This window comes from Thalassophryne amazonica, chromosome 12 (assembly GCF_902500255.1).
Source record: "Thalassophryne amazonica chromosome 12, fThaAma1.1, whole genome shotgun sequence".
In the NCBI taxonomy this organism is placed as follows: Eukaryota; Metazoa; Chordata; class Actinopteri; order Batrachoidiformes; family Batrachoididae; genus Thalassophryne; species Thalassophryne amazonica.
The window spans coordinates 68,046,640-68,064,864 of NC_047114.1; the positions used below are offsets into that span (position 1 = coordinate 68,046,640).

Genomic DNA, 18,225 nt, shown 5'->3' on the forward strand with positions numbered 1-18,225 from the left:
AATGTAGCTGGATGGCACCTTTCACTGTGATCTACTACTGTGGTGCAGCAGTTTACACTCTGTACCTGGCACGATTCATTCCATTCCAGCATTTATCTTTAGCCCCAGTTCCGGTGGCAACTCTGTCACTGCAGATGACACTTGGGACAGAAACCCAGTATGGCTGCATGTCCCTCAATCTACTGGAGACATCAGAAACCTGAGGCAGAAAAAAATAAATAGATTCTGAGTATTCTGCTGCCTGAAAATGTAGCTGGATGGCACCTTAAAAATACAAAATTACAAAATCAAAACAGGAAAGAAGAGCACCAACACGTTCATTAAACACCTGCTGCTCTCAGTCAGCAGGTTCAATAATCCAACCAGGCATTCATTCAAATCCAGTCATCCAGTGGTCTTCTGTGTAAAGGTGAAATGAGCAACAAAAAAGGGTGTATTGTTGATGATCAGCAATGACTCCTATGCCATAAACCTTCACACTGAATGGAACATATCAGACCATCAGAGAGCAATGACAAGAAGACCTTCAGCAGGAGCTATCTGGAACAGGGAAAGATAAAAGTCAGGTTTCCACTTTCAGGAATTGGCATTAGTGACAGTCGATGACCATTTGGCTTAGAAAACTGCCCCACTCACGATGTTATCATATCAACACTGCACATGTGATGCATTCAGGATAGCCTATTTCTGGTCTGTGGTCACTTTTTCCCCTTAGGTACCAGGTAAACCTCTTTTGGGACAGGGGTGGTGGCCAAGCAGCATTTGTTTGCAGAGGGGAAGGTTTAAGGATTCAAGGATTCAAAAGAAGTTTATTGTCATATGCACATAGGAACATGTTCCCTGCACAATGAAATGTGTTTACTGCATTTTACCCATCCTAATTGCCAGTTAGGAGCAGAGGTCGCCTTTTTGGCGCCCGGGGACCAGCTCCAGATGTATATCCCTGCCCTAGGTCACGAGCAGGGCTGAGCAAACCTTGCCCGGCCTCATGACACACTTAAACAACAACACACATAAGCTGGTCCGGTACATGAACACATATAAAAGCACACACAAGGAAAGAATTGGGAAAAGAAAAAACCTCCATTGCTGCTGCGGTGAACTCCCGCAGCACCACTGGAGAGCAAAAAAAAAAAAAAAAAAAACCCATAGCACAGAAAAACAGTCATAACAAAACAAAAAAACACAACAGATGACAGACAACATCCGAGACTTGGATGCGTCCAGTGTCCAGACAGCCAGCCTGGAAAAGCTGCCCTTGAGGCGCCATCAGGCCTTATCTGTCCATCCTGGTGGGGGGAATCCCAGTCCTGAATCAGTCCACCAGAGTCTCAAGATCCCACAGTCAACATCTTAGGACTGGGAAGGGAGGGAAGCAGGGGAAGACAAGGAGGCAGGGGAGACGAGGAGCGAGGCTATCAGGAGTGTTCTTCGGGGGGAGGATTTTATCCCAGCAGCCTTGATAGACAGCTGGTGTTTGGAAACCAAATAGATATCCAGATTAACAGACGCCTGGCAGATTCCACAGTCTGACACTTCAGCGTGGCTCCCAATACATCTGAATAGAGAAGAGATGTGGTCTTACAGATGATCAAAGCGGTTTTCCAGTGCAGCCATTCTCCCCGAGATGGATTCCAACATGTGGTTGACACCCGTCGACTGAGCTGACACTGCCCTTCCAATCGAATCAATCATGTGGGGCAGCCTGGACAGGCCAATTAATGTCGCCTCCACCTTCTTAATTTTCCGGTAAACCAGTGCTGTGGCCGCTCCACACAGCAGAAACCCAGTCACCACATCTCCAAATAAGTAAACATCTTCAACGTCCTCCACAGACAACGTGTACAGGCACATGACTTGCCACCTCAGCCAGCTGTCCATCACGTAACCCGACACATGTGTCCCGGCAGGACAGGTCGGGTCCTCTGCTCCTGAGTGCCTTGTGGAAAAAATAGTATCAATTGCGTTCAGAGACCACTTGATCAGATCCATTTTGCCGTTTTCCAGAGGAGCCAGGCTGGCAGCCTCAAAGACAAAACACGCTACAGTAGCAGGAAAGCTGGGGAGGGAGGAGGAGAGAAAAATGCGACCGTCCTGACCGAGAGCAAGAAGGCAAAAGAAAAAAAAAAATTCAACTCAGTTTACTTACATAGTGCCAAATCACAACATAAGTCACCCCAAGGCAACTTGAGGGTGTAACCTTGGCTATAGGTCTAACCTATGGCTATGGTCTAGCCTTAGCAAGTCCCTCGAGCAAGCACATAGGCAACAGTGGTGAGGAAAACAAAAAACTCCCTCTAATGTTTTGTGAGAAAGAAACCTCAAGCAGACCAGACTAAGAGGGGTGACCCACTGCTTAGGCCATTATTAGGGTAACAGATCAAAATACAAACAGAGTCAACAAGTATGCAAAACAGATTCATGTTCAAAATCAAGTCTGACAGGTTCAGAATCCCAGTTCAAGGCCACCATGCCATTCTCCATGTTATGTGGAGTTGCATCAGGAAGGGCAGCCAGCGTAGATCCCATGCCCAATCAACATGCAGATCAACCTCAAACCTACTGTGGCAAGCCAGAGTGAAAACAAGGAAGAATCAAAGGGACTTACTTACTGAGGCATCACAAAGAATACTTATGATTCAGCAAGATGCCCTCAAGAAACCGCTAAAAGGCATCAATACATCAACACAGCATGGCAGTTCTACTTGTAATTGAGCATCTTTTAAAAATATCACCCCATGTCCATTGTGTCCTGGCACATGATGACACAGACAGCAACAGGACTCATCACCAAGTTTATAATTCAGCACAGATTATGTTAAACATTGTGAAGTTGGCAACCAAGTTCATTAAATTTACTTATAATAGTTCAAATACTGTTTCTTTTAAATCAAACTCACAGCATGAAATGAAAACCTCCTGTAAACCGTTGACTCAAGATGAACATGTTCTCAGTATTTGACAGTTTACGTATCTTCAATGCTGTGCTGTTTGCCATTTTCTAACTATGCTGTATTTAAAATGTAGACTTTTTTTTTACTGTTTTAGCTGGCTATTCTCAAGTATCACCACATAATTCACTTACAATCAGAAATTACCTGCATCTTTGCATACAAACTGAATATACTTCAGGACCAACAGTGCAGGAAGTAAACAGTTTGTGGTTCCACAGCAGGTTCCAGAAATCATTCCTAAAAGTTATTTTTGCATTATAAGAACAGAGATTCAGGAAGGAAAACACTAACCAGCTGCTCCAGTTTGCTCGTGTTTGGTCCCAACTTGTCGTCCACTGTTACTTTCCCTCTATTTATGATGTCTTCTTGTCCCGTGGTGCTGGTTCCTCCCTCTCTGAGGTTCCCACATGCCTGCATCAGCTGTAGTAGGAGAAGAGGCAGGATGGAAATTGAGCAGTGGACACAAAGGAGAGATGGTTAATAATGACATGAGGAAACTAAGCGTAAATGGTTAGTACTGTAGTGCATCAAGAGACCAGATGGATAATTTTTCTCACCTTAGGACACACTGTACTTTATTCACACTTCATTTTTATGTAGATACACATGACACCTCAGCACAACAGGAACGTTAATCACAATAACATACAAACTAGCCCGTCAGTATATTCCTAGACTTTAGAACAACTTTGGCATGTAACCTCTAAAAGCTAGAGATATATAGATAGAGATATGGAGATGTGTAGATAGACAGAGTCCACCCCTGGGCACATCATGAGTACAAAACCTTTCACATTCACTCAGGAACTGGTTCAGGAATATCCCAAGACTTTGGAACAACTTTGGCATATAAACTCTAAAAGATAGATATATATATAGACAGAGATGGAGATATATAGATAACATGGCAACTTTCCAGCTCCAAAAAAGTTATCTTGCAACACCACATTAAAAGGACACATCATGAGTACAAAACCTTTCACAATTGGATGAATTTTGATGGACCAAATCAATCGCAAAAGCAACTTTGTTTTGCTTTGAGCCTTTTTCACATCATAAACTGTCTTTGTGGAACAGGTTGCCAGCAAACATCAGAAGGTCTATTACCATTCACTTTAAGGTTTTTCTACTGGATTTTAAAACATTATTATTTTCTGTTATTGAGTGTTAAAGTTTCAGGCTTGTGCTAACATCAGGATTTTTGCTTTTTGTAAAGGTTACTCTGTACTCTGTTTAGAACCTTTGGTGGTGTTGGTAAGACTGATTCCTGAATAGATATGCAGTATAAAGTTTAAAAGTCATAAATCATGATTCAAAAGTCATGTGAATCACGTTTAATAGACCACAATGGAGTCGCAGCAGACATCATTACACACAAGTAACTCAACGACAAGTGTAAATGATTATTTGCATGAAGCCTAGAATCAATTCTAATCTGCTTACACGGAAGACTCAAAGTATTATGTGTCTCGATGGGGCCTACAAACACTGAAGTCAATCTGTCATCCCATTTATCCTGTTGGGCACAGGCCCAAGCCTGGGAACATGCCACAAACAACAACAGCAAAACTGTTGTTAGCTTGCAGTAATTTTACACCATGACCTGATCATGTTGTGTGGTTCCAAGGTGTTGATTCGGTCAAAAAAAAAAAAAAAGTAGCAGCAGCAGGTTTCGTACCGTTCAGCCACATTAGCAAATAACTGGCAGTTGTTGGAGAAAACATGATTTGGTGTTTGCCATCAAGAGATTGTGGGAGATCATCTGTACTACGACATGTGGACTGAAATTCTAGACTGCTCACACCAGGTGACCTTTACTGAATTATCACAACACGTTTCCACAGAGATGACGACTGGCTGTTGAACCCATTTCTGATTGCCAAAATAAACCAGGTCAAATGCAGCCTGCCAGACTACGGTGCACCTCCAACTAGCCAAGTTCTTTTACTGTGAACTAGTACAGAGGAATCTTTGTACTCCCGCTACCCCAGCAGCCTTATATTGCATGTCACCAAATGACAGACATTTATTGCTGCCAGCGTCTTCTGAGGATCGTATAAATGTGTTGCAAAAACACCATTTAAGAAGGACGTAAATGTTTGGCCTGTACACTATGTCATGACACATCAGGGGTAAAGAGAATTAAACCATCATAAATTACAGTAAGTGCTTAGGGGGTTAAAAAGGCTGCAGTGTGCTGGAATTCATAGATCCATATTCAAGAGGCGGTTCTAACAGGTATCAGCTCCCCTGGTCTTTGAACAACATACCAAATGTTCTTTATAAATTCTTTGGGCAAATGTACTGGTTTTATAAAGTGGCATTTTGTAAATGTTATGCGGAACATAGGGTGGTTTAAGAATTGCCAACTCATAAACTGTAGATTTATTATACAGTTGTATAATTTAAATCCAAGACAAAATGACCGAGTTTATTTATCTATCCAACAACTTGTCCAATGAAAACTGGCAGTGAAAGTGATGATTTACTGTAAATTAATCAAAGGATGCCAATAACTGCATCGCATTTTACATTGGATTTTTTTTTTTTTTTCATGATATGAAAACATAATATTTCACTCCATGGAAGCCATTTTTGTTAAATGACTTTGGATATTGTATGAAATATTCTGATTATACAAAACTGGTTCATTGTGTGTATTTCTGAACATATTTTAAATTATTTGATTAAAAAAAAATATCAGGGGTGTCATGGTAGCAGATGGATTTTTATTCACTTATGACTGATGGGCTTTTCTGAGAAATTCCATCCCAAATGCCATGACAAAAAGTAAAGGCTTATTACTCATATGATATTGAAGTCATTTACTAATTAATAGAAAACTTGTCCAAAAACCAGAACTGAGATCAAAGTTCACATGTATTAGAAGTGTAACAATTCACCGATACAAATTGGCTATTGATTTTGAATTAAAAGGCCCCAATTTCAATCAACAAACAACACTGACTTATATTTTGGGACATTTCAGCCTTTAAGTTAGAGACAAGAAGCATGGAGACAGAAAGAGACACACAGCAAAGACTGTGACCCACTAAGAATTCAATTCATTTTCTGATATGCAAGGTTTATATATATATATATATATATATATATATATATATATATATATATATATATATATACTCAACAAAAATATAAACACAACACTTTTGGTTTTGCTCCCATTTTGTATGAGATGAACTCAAAGATCTAAAACTTTTTCCACATACACAATATCACCATTTCCCTCAAATATTGTTCACAAACCAGTCTAAATCTGTGATAGTGAGCACTTCTCCTTTGCTGAGATAATCCATCCCACCTCACAGGTGTGCCATATCAAGATGCTGATTAGACACCATGATTAGTGCACAGGTGTGCCTTAGACTGCCCACAATAAAAGGCCACTCTGAAAGGTGCAGTTTTATCACACAGCACAATGCCACAGATGTCGCAAGATTTGAGGGAGCGTGCAATTGGCATGCTGACAGAAGGAATGTCAACCAGAGCTGTTGCTCGTGTATTGAATGTTCATTTCTCTACCATAAGTCGTCTCCAAAGGCGTTCAGAGAATTTGGCAGTACATCCAACCAGCCTCACAACCGCAGACCACGTGTAACCACACCAGCCCAGGACCTCCACATCCAGCATGTTCACCTCCAAGATCGTCTGAGACCAGCCACTCGGACAGCTGCTGAAACAATCGGTTTGCATAACCAAAGAATTTCTGCACAAACTGTCAGAAACCGTCTCAGGGAAGCTCTTCTGCATGCTCGTCGTCCTCATCGGGGTCTCGACCTGACTCCAGTTCGTTGTCGTAACCGACTTGAGCGGGCAAATGCTCACATTCGCTGGCGTTTGGCACGTTGGAGAGGTGTTCTCTTCACGGATGATGCGAAGGAGATGTGTTGCACTGCATGAGGCAAATGGTGGTCACACTAGATACTGACTGGTATCCCCCCCAATAAAACAAAACTGCACCTTTTAGAGTGGCCTTTTATTGTGGGCAGTCTAAGGCACACCTGTGCACTAATCATGGTGTCTAATCAGCATCTTGGTATGGCACACCTGTGAGGTGGGATGGATTATCTCAGCAAAGGAGAAGTGCTCACTATCACAGATTTAGACTGGTTTGTGAACAATATTTGAGGGAAATGGTGATATTGTGTATGTGGAAAAAGTTTTAGATCTTTGAGTTCATCTCATACAAAATGGGAGCAAAACCAAAAGTGTTGCGTTTATATATATAAACGTTAGAACCTGAAAAGTTCTAAGGCTCACTATGATGCAGTTAAAGCGTTAACTGTATCATAGTGAGCCTTAGAACTTTTCAGCCTACCCTCATTAGCACATATACACACACACACACACACACACACACACATATACATATACACACATATTTTGGCTTGTTCTACTTTATAATAGAAAATTAATTTCAACATTGAACAAAGTGAATGCCACCAAACTAAATTGTTCTATAATAAAAAGGTATTGTTCCTGAATCATATTCTAGCCCATGTATCTGGAGTTACATATTGATCTTATAATAAAGTGATACACACTCCTATTATGTATACTATATAGTTTTGCCTTCACTGATAACTTAATATATTTCAGTACTGTGCATGAAATATCTCTTTACATATAATTTATCAGTGTGTTTGTTGTGACCTTGTTGTTTACAGTTGCCATATTGTCTGCCATGGTGGAAATGGCTTCCAATATCCGATATGGGATGGAGAGCACCACGACATCCACTCCATATGGGCCGTCAAAGCGGTCAGCCAGCTGGATCATTGTATCTACAGAGACAGAAATTACAGCCAGTATTGACAGATTGGTTCACTTTATTATTTTGTGCATGAATCATTGTGTGTGTGTGTGTGTGTGTGTGTGTGTGTGTGTGTGTGTGTGTGTGTGTGTGTGTGTGTGTGTGTGTGTGTGTGTGTGTGTGTGTGTATTCCACACCTGCCAAATGCCGCCACTCAGTGTTCAGGTCAGCCTGGTTGGCCAGACACCCCTTCATTACGTTACTGCAGTAGTTAGCACACGGTCGAGCAGAGGCCATGCCACGGCAGTGGGGACAGTAAGTCATCCTCATGATGGCACGAGTGCACTCCTGGCTCAAAGGCACCTGCAGCAGGTAGTAGACAAAAATAAACATGCATACAACACATGGGTGAAAAATGACTCAAGTCTAGTAGAAGTTAAAGGATGAAACTGTTGGTATCAGTTGACCAAACTGTGTCAGTAATCTTGTAATGTTTATGATAAGCCATGTACAACCGTGCACTGAAAACGTGAACAGTGCATTTAATTGTCAAGGCAATAGCATCCAAAAAACTCAAAAATAAAGTAGTGCTAAATCCTTCTTTGGAGGGACAACTGGATTTTCAGTGTGTACATGTACAGGTAATAGTTTAGGCTGGTGCTGAATTATATGGCTTTGGATCATCCAATGTCAATAATATAATTTAACACTTTACAAGGTCAAACACCTGCTTGTAAGATGGCACATTTCCCTTGGTTAAATGTGTAAACAGTCAGCTTCAGTGCTAAATTCCAAAAGTGTTGTGAGCTTTTCTGGCATTGGCAATAAAGAGTACTATTGTACAGAATATGAAAGCAAAGGAGCAAGAAACACGGTAAGGTTTGACAGGTTTGAATGAACTGTGCAGGGTCTAGAGATGAATCATAGTTTACAAGAAATCGACAAGAAATGGTCTAAAATGTAAGTAGGCAACTTCTACAGACCTGCAGAGGGAAACAGAATGGTGCTGAAAATTCAGTTTGCATTAGTATCACTGAATTCCAGAAGGACAGGTTTTATGCATGTATGGGAGATAATGGACCAACTCAGCATATAGGGATATACCGGGTTTGTCCATCTCTACTTTTGTTCTCTTTTCAGGGCTTGGGTGTGTTCAATTTAGAGGTCATAGTCATTATCCCCTGAGACACCCATGACGAAGCAGCCTTTGCTTCCATTTGAGAGATAGGTACCATCTCAAGACATTGTAAGTAAGGACTTGTTGTCATTCTCTGGAAAGGAAAGGGCTGACACCTGGATTGCAAAAAAATCTACACAGCTGTCTGTGCTAGACAAAGTTCTTCCAATGGTCAGAGTCAGCACCAGTTCCTTTCTGCTCAGTGACCAGAGCTGTCTGTGCCAACCCAATAAATTAACTATCAATAGTACTCATGAAATTTGGCTGATTTTTGCAAAGCATTTGTTTTGGATGAGTGAACTGCTTTTTGGGACATCCTGAGAAACTGCATGATCCTCCTATAGATTGCTGCCCATCATAGCTGTCTGATTTTTAATTTCAATTTATTTTAATTTATATAACACCAAATCACAACAAACGCTCAAGGCAATTCACACACGTAAGATCTAACCTTACCAACTCAGAGCAAGCACGCAGGCGACAGTGGTAAGGAAAAACTCCCTCTGATGATTTGAGGAAGAAACCTAGAGCAGACAAGGCTCAAAGGGGTGACCCTCTGCTTTACATAATTTACAAAACGAATATACAGGAAATTTTGCCAGTGCACAGGATGAAAGGGTTGCAGAAACAGACACCACACCCATCTCTGAATGGAGCCACACCTCAAACAGAAAGAGAAAAACAGAAGCAGGGATTGGAAAGACAAATACAGTATAATTTGTCAACATTAAGCAACAAGAAGAACGGAAGAAATATTAAGGTGATCGGCAGTCACTAGCCCTAAGCTGGTAACACAGGTCCTGGAAGCACAGAATCTTCGAGTTTTCCCACACTTAATTCTGATCTTTGTCAGGGTTCTCTTCAGGATCTTCTCTTCAGGTAAGAAGTATAGTCTACGTTGCTGGAGTATTCGAACAACTCCAGCAACTTCAGTGCTTTCGTCAGTGATGAAAGCCCTTGAATTGGCAGATGATTACGTGATCTTTATGGAATATATGGACAATACAATGCGGTATACTGTATTGACCCACAGTACAATAAAAAAAATTTAAAATAAATAAAAACAATCTACATGTCATGATTGCACACTTGAGAAATTGAAAGACTAATGGGGCTATTCCACAGAGCCCCGTTCCTTCCCGTTTAATCCCAATTAGCAAAGCATAAAATTAACTTCTTGATCCATCTTTTGTCAATCTTGAGCAAATGTGGTATATGTAATAGTTACGGCCATCATCTGAAACTTGCTTGCCTCTACTGGTGGTTGGCTCTCACTGCGGTATTGTATCACTTCCTGTTCTGGAGCACAGTGGTGTTTTGTTGTATCTGTTAGCTGTTTAATCTGCGCAGTTAGATTGATCTAGTTATCTTGATAACGATTTGTTTCCCAGTGTAATCTTCACGTGCCTTAACTAAAGCACTCCTTCTGCTGAATCACCTCTAAATTATTTACACATTATTCACTTTGCGTGTTTTTAGGAATCCGCTAGCTTAGCGCAGCTACTAGCTCTTAGCCGATTTAGCATGGCAGCTTCTCCTGTCTCTCCCGCACTTTTCTGCTCTGGGTGTGAAATGTTTAGTTATTCCTCGGCCTCCTTTAGCAGTAACGGTACTTGTAATAAGTGTAGCTTATTCGTAGCTTTGGAGGCCAGGCTGGGCAAATTGGAGACTCGGCTCCGCACCGTGGAAAATTCTACAGCTAGCCAGGCCCCTGTAGTCGGTGCGGACCAAGGTAGCTTAGCCGCCGTTAGTTTCCCTCTGGCAGATCCCGAGCAGCCGGGAAAGCAGGCCGACTGGGTGACTGTGAGGAGGAAGCGTAGTCCTAAACAGAAGCCCCGTGTACACTGCCAACCCGTTCACATTTCTAACCGTTTTTCCCCACTCGGCGACACACCCGCCGAGGATCAAACTCTGGTTATTGGCGACTCTGTTTTGAGAAATGTGAAGTTAGCGACACCAGCAACCATAGTCAATTGTCTTCCGTGGGCCAGAGCAGGCGACATTGAAGGAAATTTGAAACTGCTGGCTAAGGCTAAGCGTAAATTTGGTAAGATTGTAATTCACGTCGGCAGTAATGACACCCGGTTACGCCAATCGGAGGTCACTAAAATTAACATTGAATCGGTGTGTAACTTTGCAAAAACAATGTCGGACTCTGTAGTTTTCTCTGGGCCCCTCCCCAATCGGAAAGGGAGTGACATGTTTAGCCGCATGTTCTCCTTGAATTGCTGGCTGTCTGAGCGGTGTCCAAAAAATGAGGTGGGCTTCATAGATAATTGGCAAAGCTTCTGGGGAAAACCTGGTCTTGTTAGGAGAGACGGCATCCATCCCACTTTGGATGGAGCAGCTCTCATTTCTAGAAATCTGGCCAATTTTCTTAAATCCTCCAAACCGTGACTATCCAGGGTTGGGACCAGGAAGCAGAGTTGTAGTCTTACACACCTCTCTGCAGCTTCTCTCCCCCTGCCATCCCCTCATTACCCCATCCCCGTAGAGACGGTGTCTGCTCCCAGACCACCAATAACCAGCAAAAATCTATTTAAGCATAAAAATTCAAAAAGAAAAAAATAATATAGCACCTTCAACTCCACCACAGACTAAAACAGTTAAATGTGGTCTATTAAACATTAGGTCTCTCTCTTCTAAGTCCCTGTTGGTAAATGATATAATAATTGATCAACATATTGATTTATTCTGCCTTACAGAAACCCGGTTATAGCAGGATGAATATGTTAGTTTAAATGAGTCAACACCCCCGAGTCACACTAACTGTCAGAATGCTCGTAGCATGGGCCGAGGCGGAGGATTAGCAGCAATCTTCCATTCCAGCTTATTAATTAATCAAAAACCCAGACAGAGCTTTAATTCATTTGAAAGCTTGACTCTTAGTCTTGTCCATCCAAATTGGAAGTCCCAAAAACCAGTTTTATTTGTTATTATCTATCGTCCACCTGGTCATTACTGTGAGTTTCTCTGTGAATTTTCAGACCTTTTGTCTGACTTAGTGCTTAGCTCAGATAAGATAATTATAGTGGGCGATTTTAACATTCACACAGATGCTGAGAATGACAGCCTCAACACTGCATTTAATCTATTATTAGACTCTATTGGCTTTGCTCAAAATGTAAATGAGTCCACCCACCACTTTAATCATACCTTAGATCTTGTTCTGACTTATCGTATGGAAATAGAAGACTTAACAGTATTCCCTGAAAACTCCCTTCTGTCTGATCATTTCTTAATAACATTTACATTTACTCTGATGGACTACCCAGCAGTGCGGAATAAGTTTCATTACACTAGAAGTCTTTCAGAAAGCGCTGTAACTAGGTTTAAGGATATGATTCCTTCTTTATGTTCTCTAATGCCATATACCAACACAGTGCAGAGTAGCTACCTAAACTCTGTAAGTGAGATAGAGTATCTCGTCAATAGTTTTACATCCTCATTGAAGACAACTTTGGATGCTGTAGCTCCTCTGAAAAAGAGAGCTTTAAATCAGAAGTGCCTGACTCCGTGGTATAACTCACAAACTCGTAGCTTAAAGCAGATAACCCGTAAGTTGGAGAGGAAATGGCGTCTCACTAATTTAGAAGATCTTCACTTAGCCTGGAAAAAGAGTCTGTTGCTCTATAAAAAAAGCCCTCCGTAAAGCTAGGACATCTTTCTACTCATCACTAATTGATGAAAATAAGAACAACCCCAGGTTTCTTTTCAGCACTGTAGCTCTATTGAGCTGAGTATTCCATTAACTTTAACTAGTAATGACTTCATGACTTTCTTTGCTAACAAAATTTTAACTATTAGAGGAAAAAATTACTCATAACCATCCCAAAGACGTATCGTTATCTTTGGCTGCTTTCAGTGATGCCGGTATTTGGTTAGACTCTTTCTCTCTGATTGTCCTGTCTGAGTTATTTTCATTAGTTACTTCATCCAAACCATCAACATGTTTATTAGACCCCATTCCTACCAGGATGCTCAAGGAAGCCCTACCATTATTTAATGCTTCGATCTTAAATATGATCAATCTATCTTTGTTAGTTGGCTATGTACCACAGGCTTTTAAGGTGGCAGTAATTAAACCATTACTTAAAAAGCCATCACTTGACCCAGCTATCTTAGCTAATTATAGGCCAATCTCCAACCTTCCTTTTCTCTCAAAAATTCTTGAAAGGGTAGTTGTAAAACAGCTAACTGATCATCTGCAGAGGAATGGTCTATTTGAAGAGTTTCAGTCAGGTTTTAGAATTCATCATAGTACAGAAACAGCATTAGTGAAGGTTGCAAATGATCTTCTTATGGCCTCGGACAGTGGACTCATCTCTGTGCTTGTTCTGTTAGACCTCAGTGCTGCTTTTGATACTGTTGACCATAAAATTTTATTACAGAGATTAGAGCATGCCATAGGTATTAAAGGCACTGCGCTGCGGTGGTTTGAATCATATTTGTCTAATAGATTACAATTTGTTCATGTAAATGGGGAATCTTCTTCACAGACTAAAGTTAATTATGGAGTTCCACAAGGTTCTGTGCTAGGACCAATTTTATTCACTTTATACATGCTTCCCTTAGGCAGTATTATTAGATGGTATTGCTTAAATTTTCATTGTTACGCAGATGATACCCAGCTTTATCTATCCATGAAGCCAGAGGACACACACCAATTAGTTAAACTGCAGGATTGTCTTACAGACATAAAGACATGGATGACCTCTAATTTCCTGCTTTTAAACTCAGATAAAACTGAAGTTATTGTACTTGGCCCCACAAATCTTAGAAACATGGTGTCTAACCAGATCCTTACTCTGGATGGCATTACCCTGACCTCTAGTAATATTGTGAGAAATCTTGGAGTCATTTTTGGTCAGGATATGTCATTCAAAGCATATATTAAACAAATATGTAGGACTGCTTTTTTGCATTTACGCAATATCTCTAAAATTAGAAAGGTCTTGTCTCAGAGTGATGCTGAAAAACTAATTCATGCATTTATTTCCTCTAGGCTGGACTATTGTAATTCATTATTATCAGGTTGTCCTAAAAGTTCCCTAAAAAGCCTTCAGTTAATTCAAAATGCTGCAGCTAGAGTATTAACGGGGACTAGAAGGAGAGAGCATATCTCACCCATATTGGCCTCTCTTCATTGGCTTCCTGTTAATTCTAGAATAGAATTTAAAATTCTTCTTCTACTTATAAGGTTTGAATAATCAGGTCCCATCTTATCTTAGGGACCTCGTAGTACCATATCACCCCAATAGAGCGCTTCGCTCTCAGACTGCAGGCTTACTTGTAGTTCCTAGGGTTTGTAAGAGTAGAATGGGAGGCAGAGCCTTCAGCTTTCAGGCTCCTCTCCTGTGAACCAGCTCCCAATTCAGATCAGGGAGACAGACACCCTCTCTACTTTTAAGATTAGGCTTAAAACTTTCCTTTTTGCTAAAGCTTATAGTTAGGGCTGGATCAGGTGACCCTGAATCATCCCTTAGTTATGCTGCTATAGACGTAGACTGCTGGGGGGTTCCCATGATGCACTGTTTCTTTCTCTTTTTGCTCTGTATGTACCACTCTGCATTTAATGATTAGTGATCAATCTCTGCTCCCCTCCACAGCGTGTCTTTTTCCTGGTTCTCTCCCTCAGCCCCAACCAGTCCCAGCAGAAGACTGCCCCTCCCTGAGCCTGGTTCTGCTGGAGGTTTCTTCCTGTTAAAAGGGAGTTTTTCCTTCCCACTGTAGCCAAGTGCTTGCTCACAGGGGGTCGTTTTGACCGTTTGGGGTTTTACATAATTATTGTATGGCCTTGCCTTACAATATAAAGCGCCTTGGGGCAACTGTTTGTTGTGATTTGGCGCTATATAAAAAAAAAAAATTGATTGAATTGATCTGCACCAGATTTGAAATTGGGGTGAAAATTTTGAACAGTTCGAAAATTTCACTCCTATTCTCAAAATAGTTGCTAGTGCCTTGCAAGTTCTGGGTGTTCGCAGCCTTAACAGCTTCAGTCATGTCTGAACATCTTTAAATGTGGTATTTCTAGTGAGTCAGCTTGAAACTTGTTTGATCGTGCTCCATCGGCATAAAAATTGTCGAAACAGTGTTTTTGTTGCGGTTCTGACTGAGGGCACAGCTCCTTATTTTGATTTTGGGTCGACACTTTATAAGTCAGCCAATTTCCAGGTCTGCTCTTTGTTATCCAGCCTGTTAGTAGGCAAGCTGGATTAAGCCCATTCATCCTGTTTTTGCACCCTTTTTTGGAATGTGGACTGTCCTAGTAGAATGATACCCTGTGGTATAGCGGTGTTAGGTTCAGACTTTCACTAACTCAGTGGGCTCAACCATCAGACAATGTGTATCTGTATATGAGGAAAGTGTTGAACTTGTTGAGAGATTCACTGCCATCAGCATTTGTATTGGTGTCTGTTGGACCTGAACTTATGAGGTTGAGATATATCTGAGTCATAACAGATTTGATGTTGTTTGACAATGCTGATACCTTTGCTGGCTAATGATGCTGCAAGTCTTTCAGGTTTTGGAAATTTCATTGTTATGGTAAATGGATTGCATTTATATAGCACTTTCCCATGTGCATCAGAAGCACAAAGTGCTTCACAATTATGCCTCACGTTCACCCATTCACACAGACACAAATCCAGGGTGATGCCATGCAAGGCGCTCACTACACTCCAGGAGCAACTACGGGATTAAGGACCTTGTGTAAGGGCCCTTAGCAATTTCCAGTCTGGCTGGGTTTTGAACAGAGGATCCTCTTGTCTGAAGCCCAACACTTAACCACTAGATCATCACCTTCTCAACATTGTTATTGTATTGTTGTGAGACTTGAACTCTAACCGCTGATCTAAGTTGCTAACTAGATGTCCGTAGTTTTAGGGGGTGGGCAAGCCTTACCCATATGAAGGGCCTTAGGATGACTTATGTTGTGGCTTCGACGCTGTATACATAAATTTAATTGAACTGAATTACCTTTCGCATTACATCTGTCTGGATAATTCTTGAGTGCCACTCGAATAACTTTGTGAAAAACGGGGTTCCTGAAAAGGCATAGTATTTGTATTGTGGGGGAACACCAACTATGGCTATGTGGGTTGCTTTCCACAGCTCACTTCAGTGCCTTGGAACTAGCAACTGGAAAAGGCCAATGGCATGCCCAGAAACTATCTGGCAATGGTAGAGAAATGGCTGTTTTGTAGAGGTAGTGATGGCTCATTGGTCTGCCTGAGTAATTCATCACTCTTTAGAATTGGGTCCATGTAGCAGTACATGGCACCAGCACATGCTCCTACACCTGACCTAATCTTTCATTCTGCTTATTTTCCTTGGGAAAAATCTGTTTCACAACCACTGAAAAGGCCTTGACATTAATTTGAGTATTCTCAGTCCCTAACTCCATCTCTCCAATTCAGTCCCTTTCGACTGTTTGCATAGGAGGGCCTTGGTGCATACAAACTGAAACTGGGTTAATACCAGTAAGCTCTGTTCACAGGAGAATACTGCTATGCATACAAAACCTCAGGAAGTGTGTCTGTGTGAGAGAGACAGTAAGATACATGGGACAACCTCAGCTATGCATACAATGCTCCTTGAAGCTGACATTTGGGCCAACTCAGTGCTTTTCCAGTAAAGTGCTCTTTAAATTGCAAAATCATACTTATGTAAAACTAATATTTGAAAACAAATGAGAAGCAGAACAGTGGCAGCATTTGGATCCCAACACAACATTTATACTGTTCTGGAGAGCTGTCAGTAGTTTAGCAAACAGTCAAGACTGTTAATGTTCAAGTGTTAACATTGAACAGTACTGTGTAAATGTTTTAAGAACCTGAAGAATACATAGCTTTTAAAAATACATAGTTTTTTTTAATGGTTAAATGACCAAAATATATCAAGCGGTGCCATCTTTGGCGTAAATGCACATGACAAGTTCGTTCTATGTATTCATGTATGTACAATGGCAATAAAGGCCCTTATTTTAAAAATAAACAATTTGATAGTTACCTTTTTCATCAATACCCAACTCATATTTGTTTATTTTTTTCCGGTGGCCCTAATAATCTTCAGCACCACCTACTGGCATGGAGGGTTTATGCATGTACAGAACATACCTACTTGATAGCCTTCTACTGTAGTCTTATGTGTTTGAATGCAAATGTTCTGGGTAACTGATGCTGGATTTTTAATTTAATTAGTCTGAGTCTCCCCAGTGTGTCTCACCCTTAACTGGCCTTAGCAATTAAGGACTAATAGCAATGCAATAATCACAAATTATTAATTCACTCAGTCGGTTCTGATGTTGAAATCAGTGGTCAGGTAATGCGCATGATTGTTGAAATGCCAAAATATGCAAGCTTTACAAATCTGAAGAAGCTAATTCCGGATGAGTGAACCCTTAAAATTACATCTCATGTTTCATACGATCAGATGAAAGTCTCAACTCTGAGCAAAATCTTTACTCTGATTAAAATTAAAGCCTTCCAATAACTGTATATTTAAATTGCAACCACATGTCTGATTCATAGAATAGGTCACCAGAATATGAAGTAAAATTATTGCCAGTTGTACAAATGTGGGAAGAGTTTGAGATGGGGGTGGGGGTGACTGAAACAGAAAGTAACCATATTCTGGGACTTTATCTCCAGTTTTATGATGCATGAGTCAGACCGTCACTCGTGCCTTCCTCTACTCGTCTCCTCTCATCCTCACCCGCACGCTCATTAGCCCGCGATGAATCAGGCAAAACGTCTTTTTGGTGAGTGAAGGGAGCAAAATCAGTACAAAAGAATGAGAAAAGAGAAATTCACTGATGGAGAATTAAAGGAGAATAACAATAATAAAAAAAGAATCTGATCAAGGTCCTTTAGTGAGGAGGCACTTTGAGGTCCTACACTATACATCATTCACACAGGATTAAAGCGGGGAGTCACACAGCAGAAATAAAATAGTGTGTCAAAGCTCTCTTTTGCTAATTGGAGGTTGGTGTTGACAGCGTTCCTTGCAGCCTTGGAGCTGTGGCACGCTACGCACTTTGAAAGAGTGGTTGTCACTGCACTCACTGTAAGCTCATTTTAATCATCCCTGTAGTGGCCAAAGAAGCAAACCAAATGGGAAGGGGGAGTCATAAAACATGGGTGTTTATGTATTCTGACCCGAACCATGTTAAGGCCAGTATTTTATCCTTGGAGAACCTTCTGCACTTCCGGTGGCAACAAAAAAAGCCACCTCGTGTCACTCGCCATGTGAGTCTTTCCTTTGTAGTTTGTGAAGATATGTGACCAACCTCTAGACTCGTGTTACAGAGTGAGCTGTTC

At 41.1% G+C, this 18,225-nt stretch overlaps 1 protein-coding gene across 1 annotated transcript in view; it reads right to left on the reverse strand.

Annotated features, from left to right (window-relative positions):
- Positions 1 to 18,225, reverse strand: part of gpc1b (glypican 1b) — a 268,996-nt gene that overhangs the window by 3,505 nt on the left and 247,266 nt on the right. Inside the window, exons 6-9 of the mRNA XM_034182371.1 lie at positions 7,926 to 8,091; positions 7,629 to 7,759; positions 3,246 to 3,374; positions 66 to 199 (exon numbers count right to left, since the gene is read on the reverse strand). Coding sequence (XP_034038262.1) covers positions 66 to 199; positions 3,246 to 3,374; positions 7,629 to 7,759; positions 7,926 to 8,091 — 560 coding nt within the window. The remainder of the gene's footprint in view (positions 1 to 65; positions 200 to 3,245; positions 3,375 to 7,628; positions 7,760 to 7,925; positions 8,092 to 18,225) is intronic.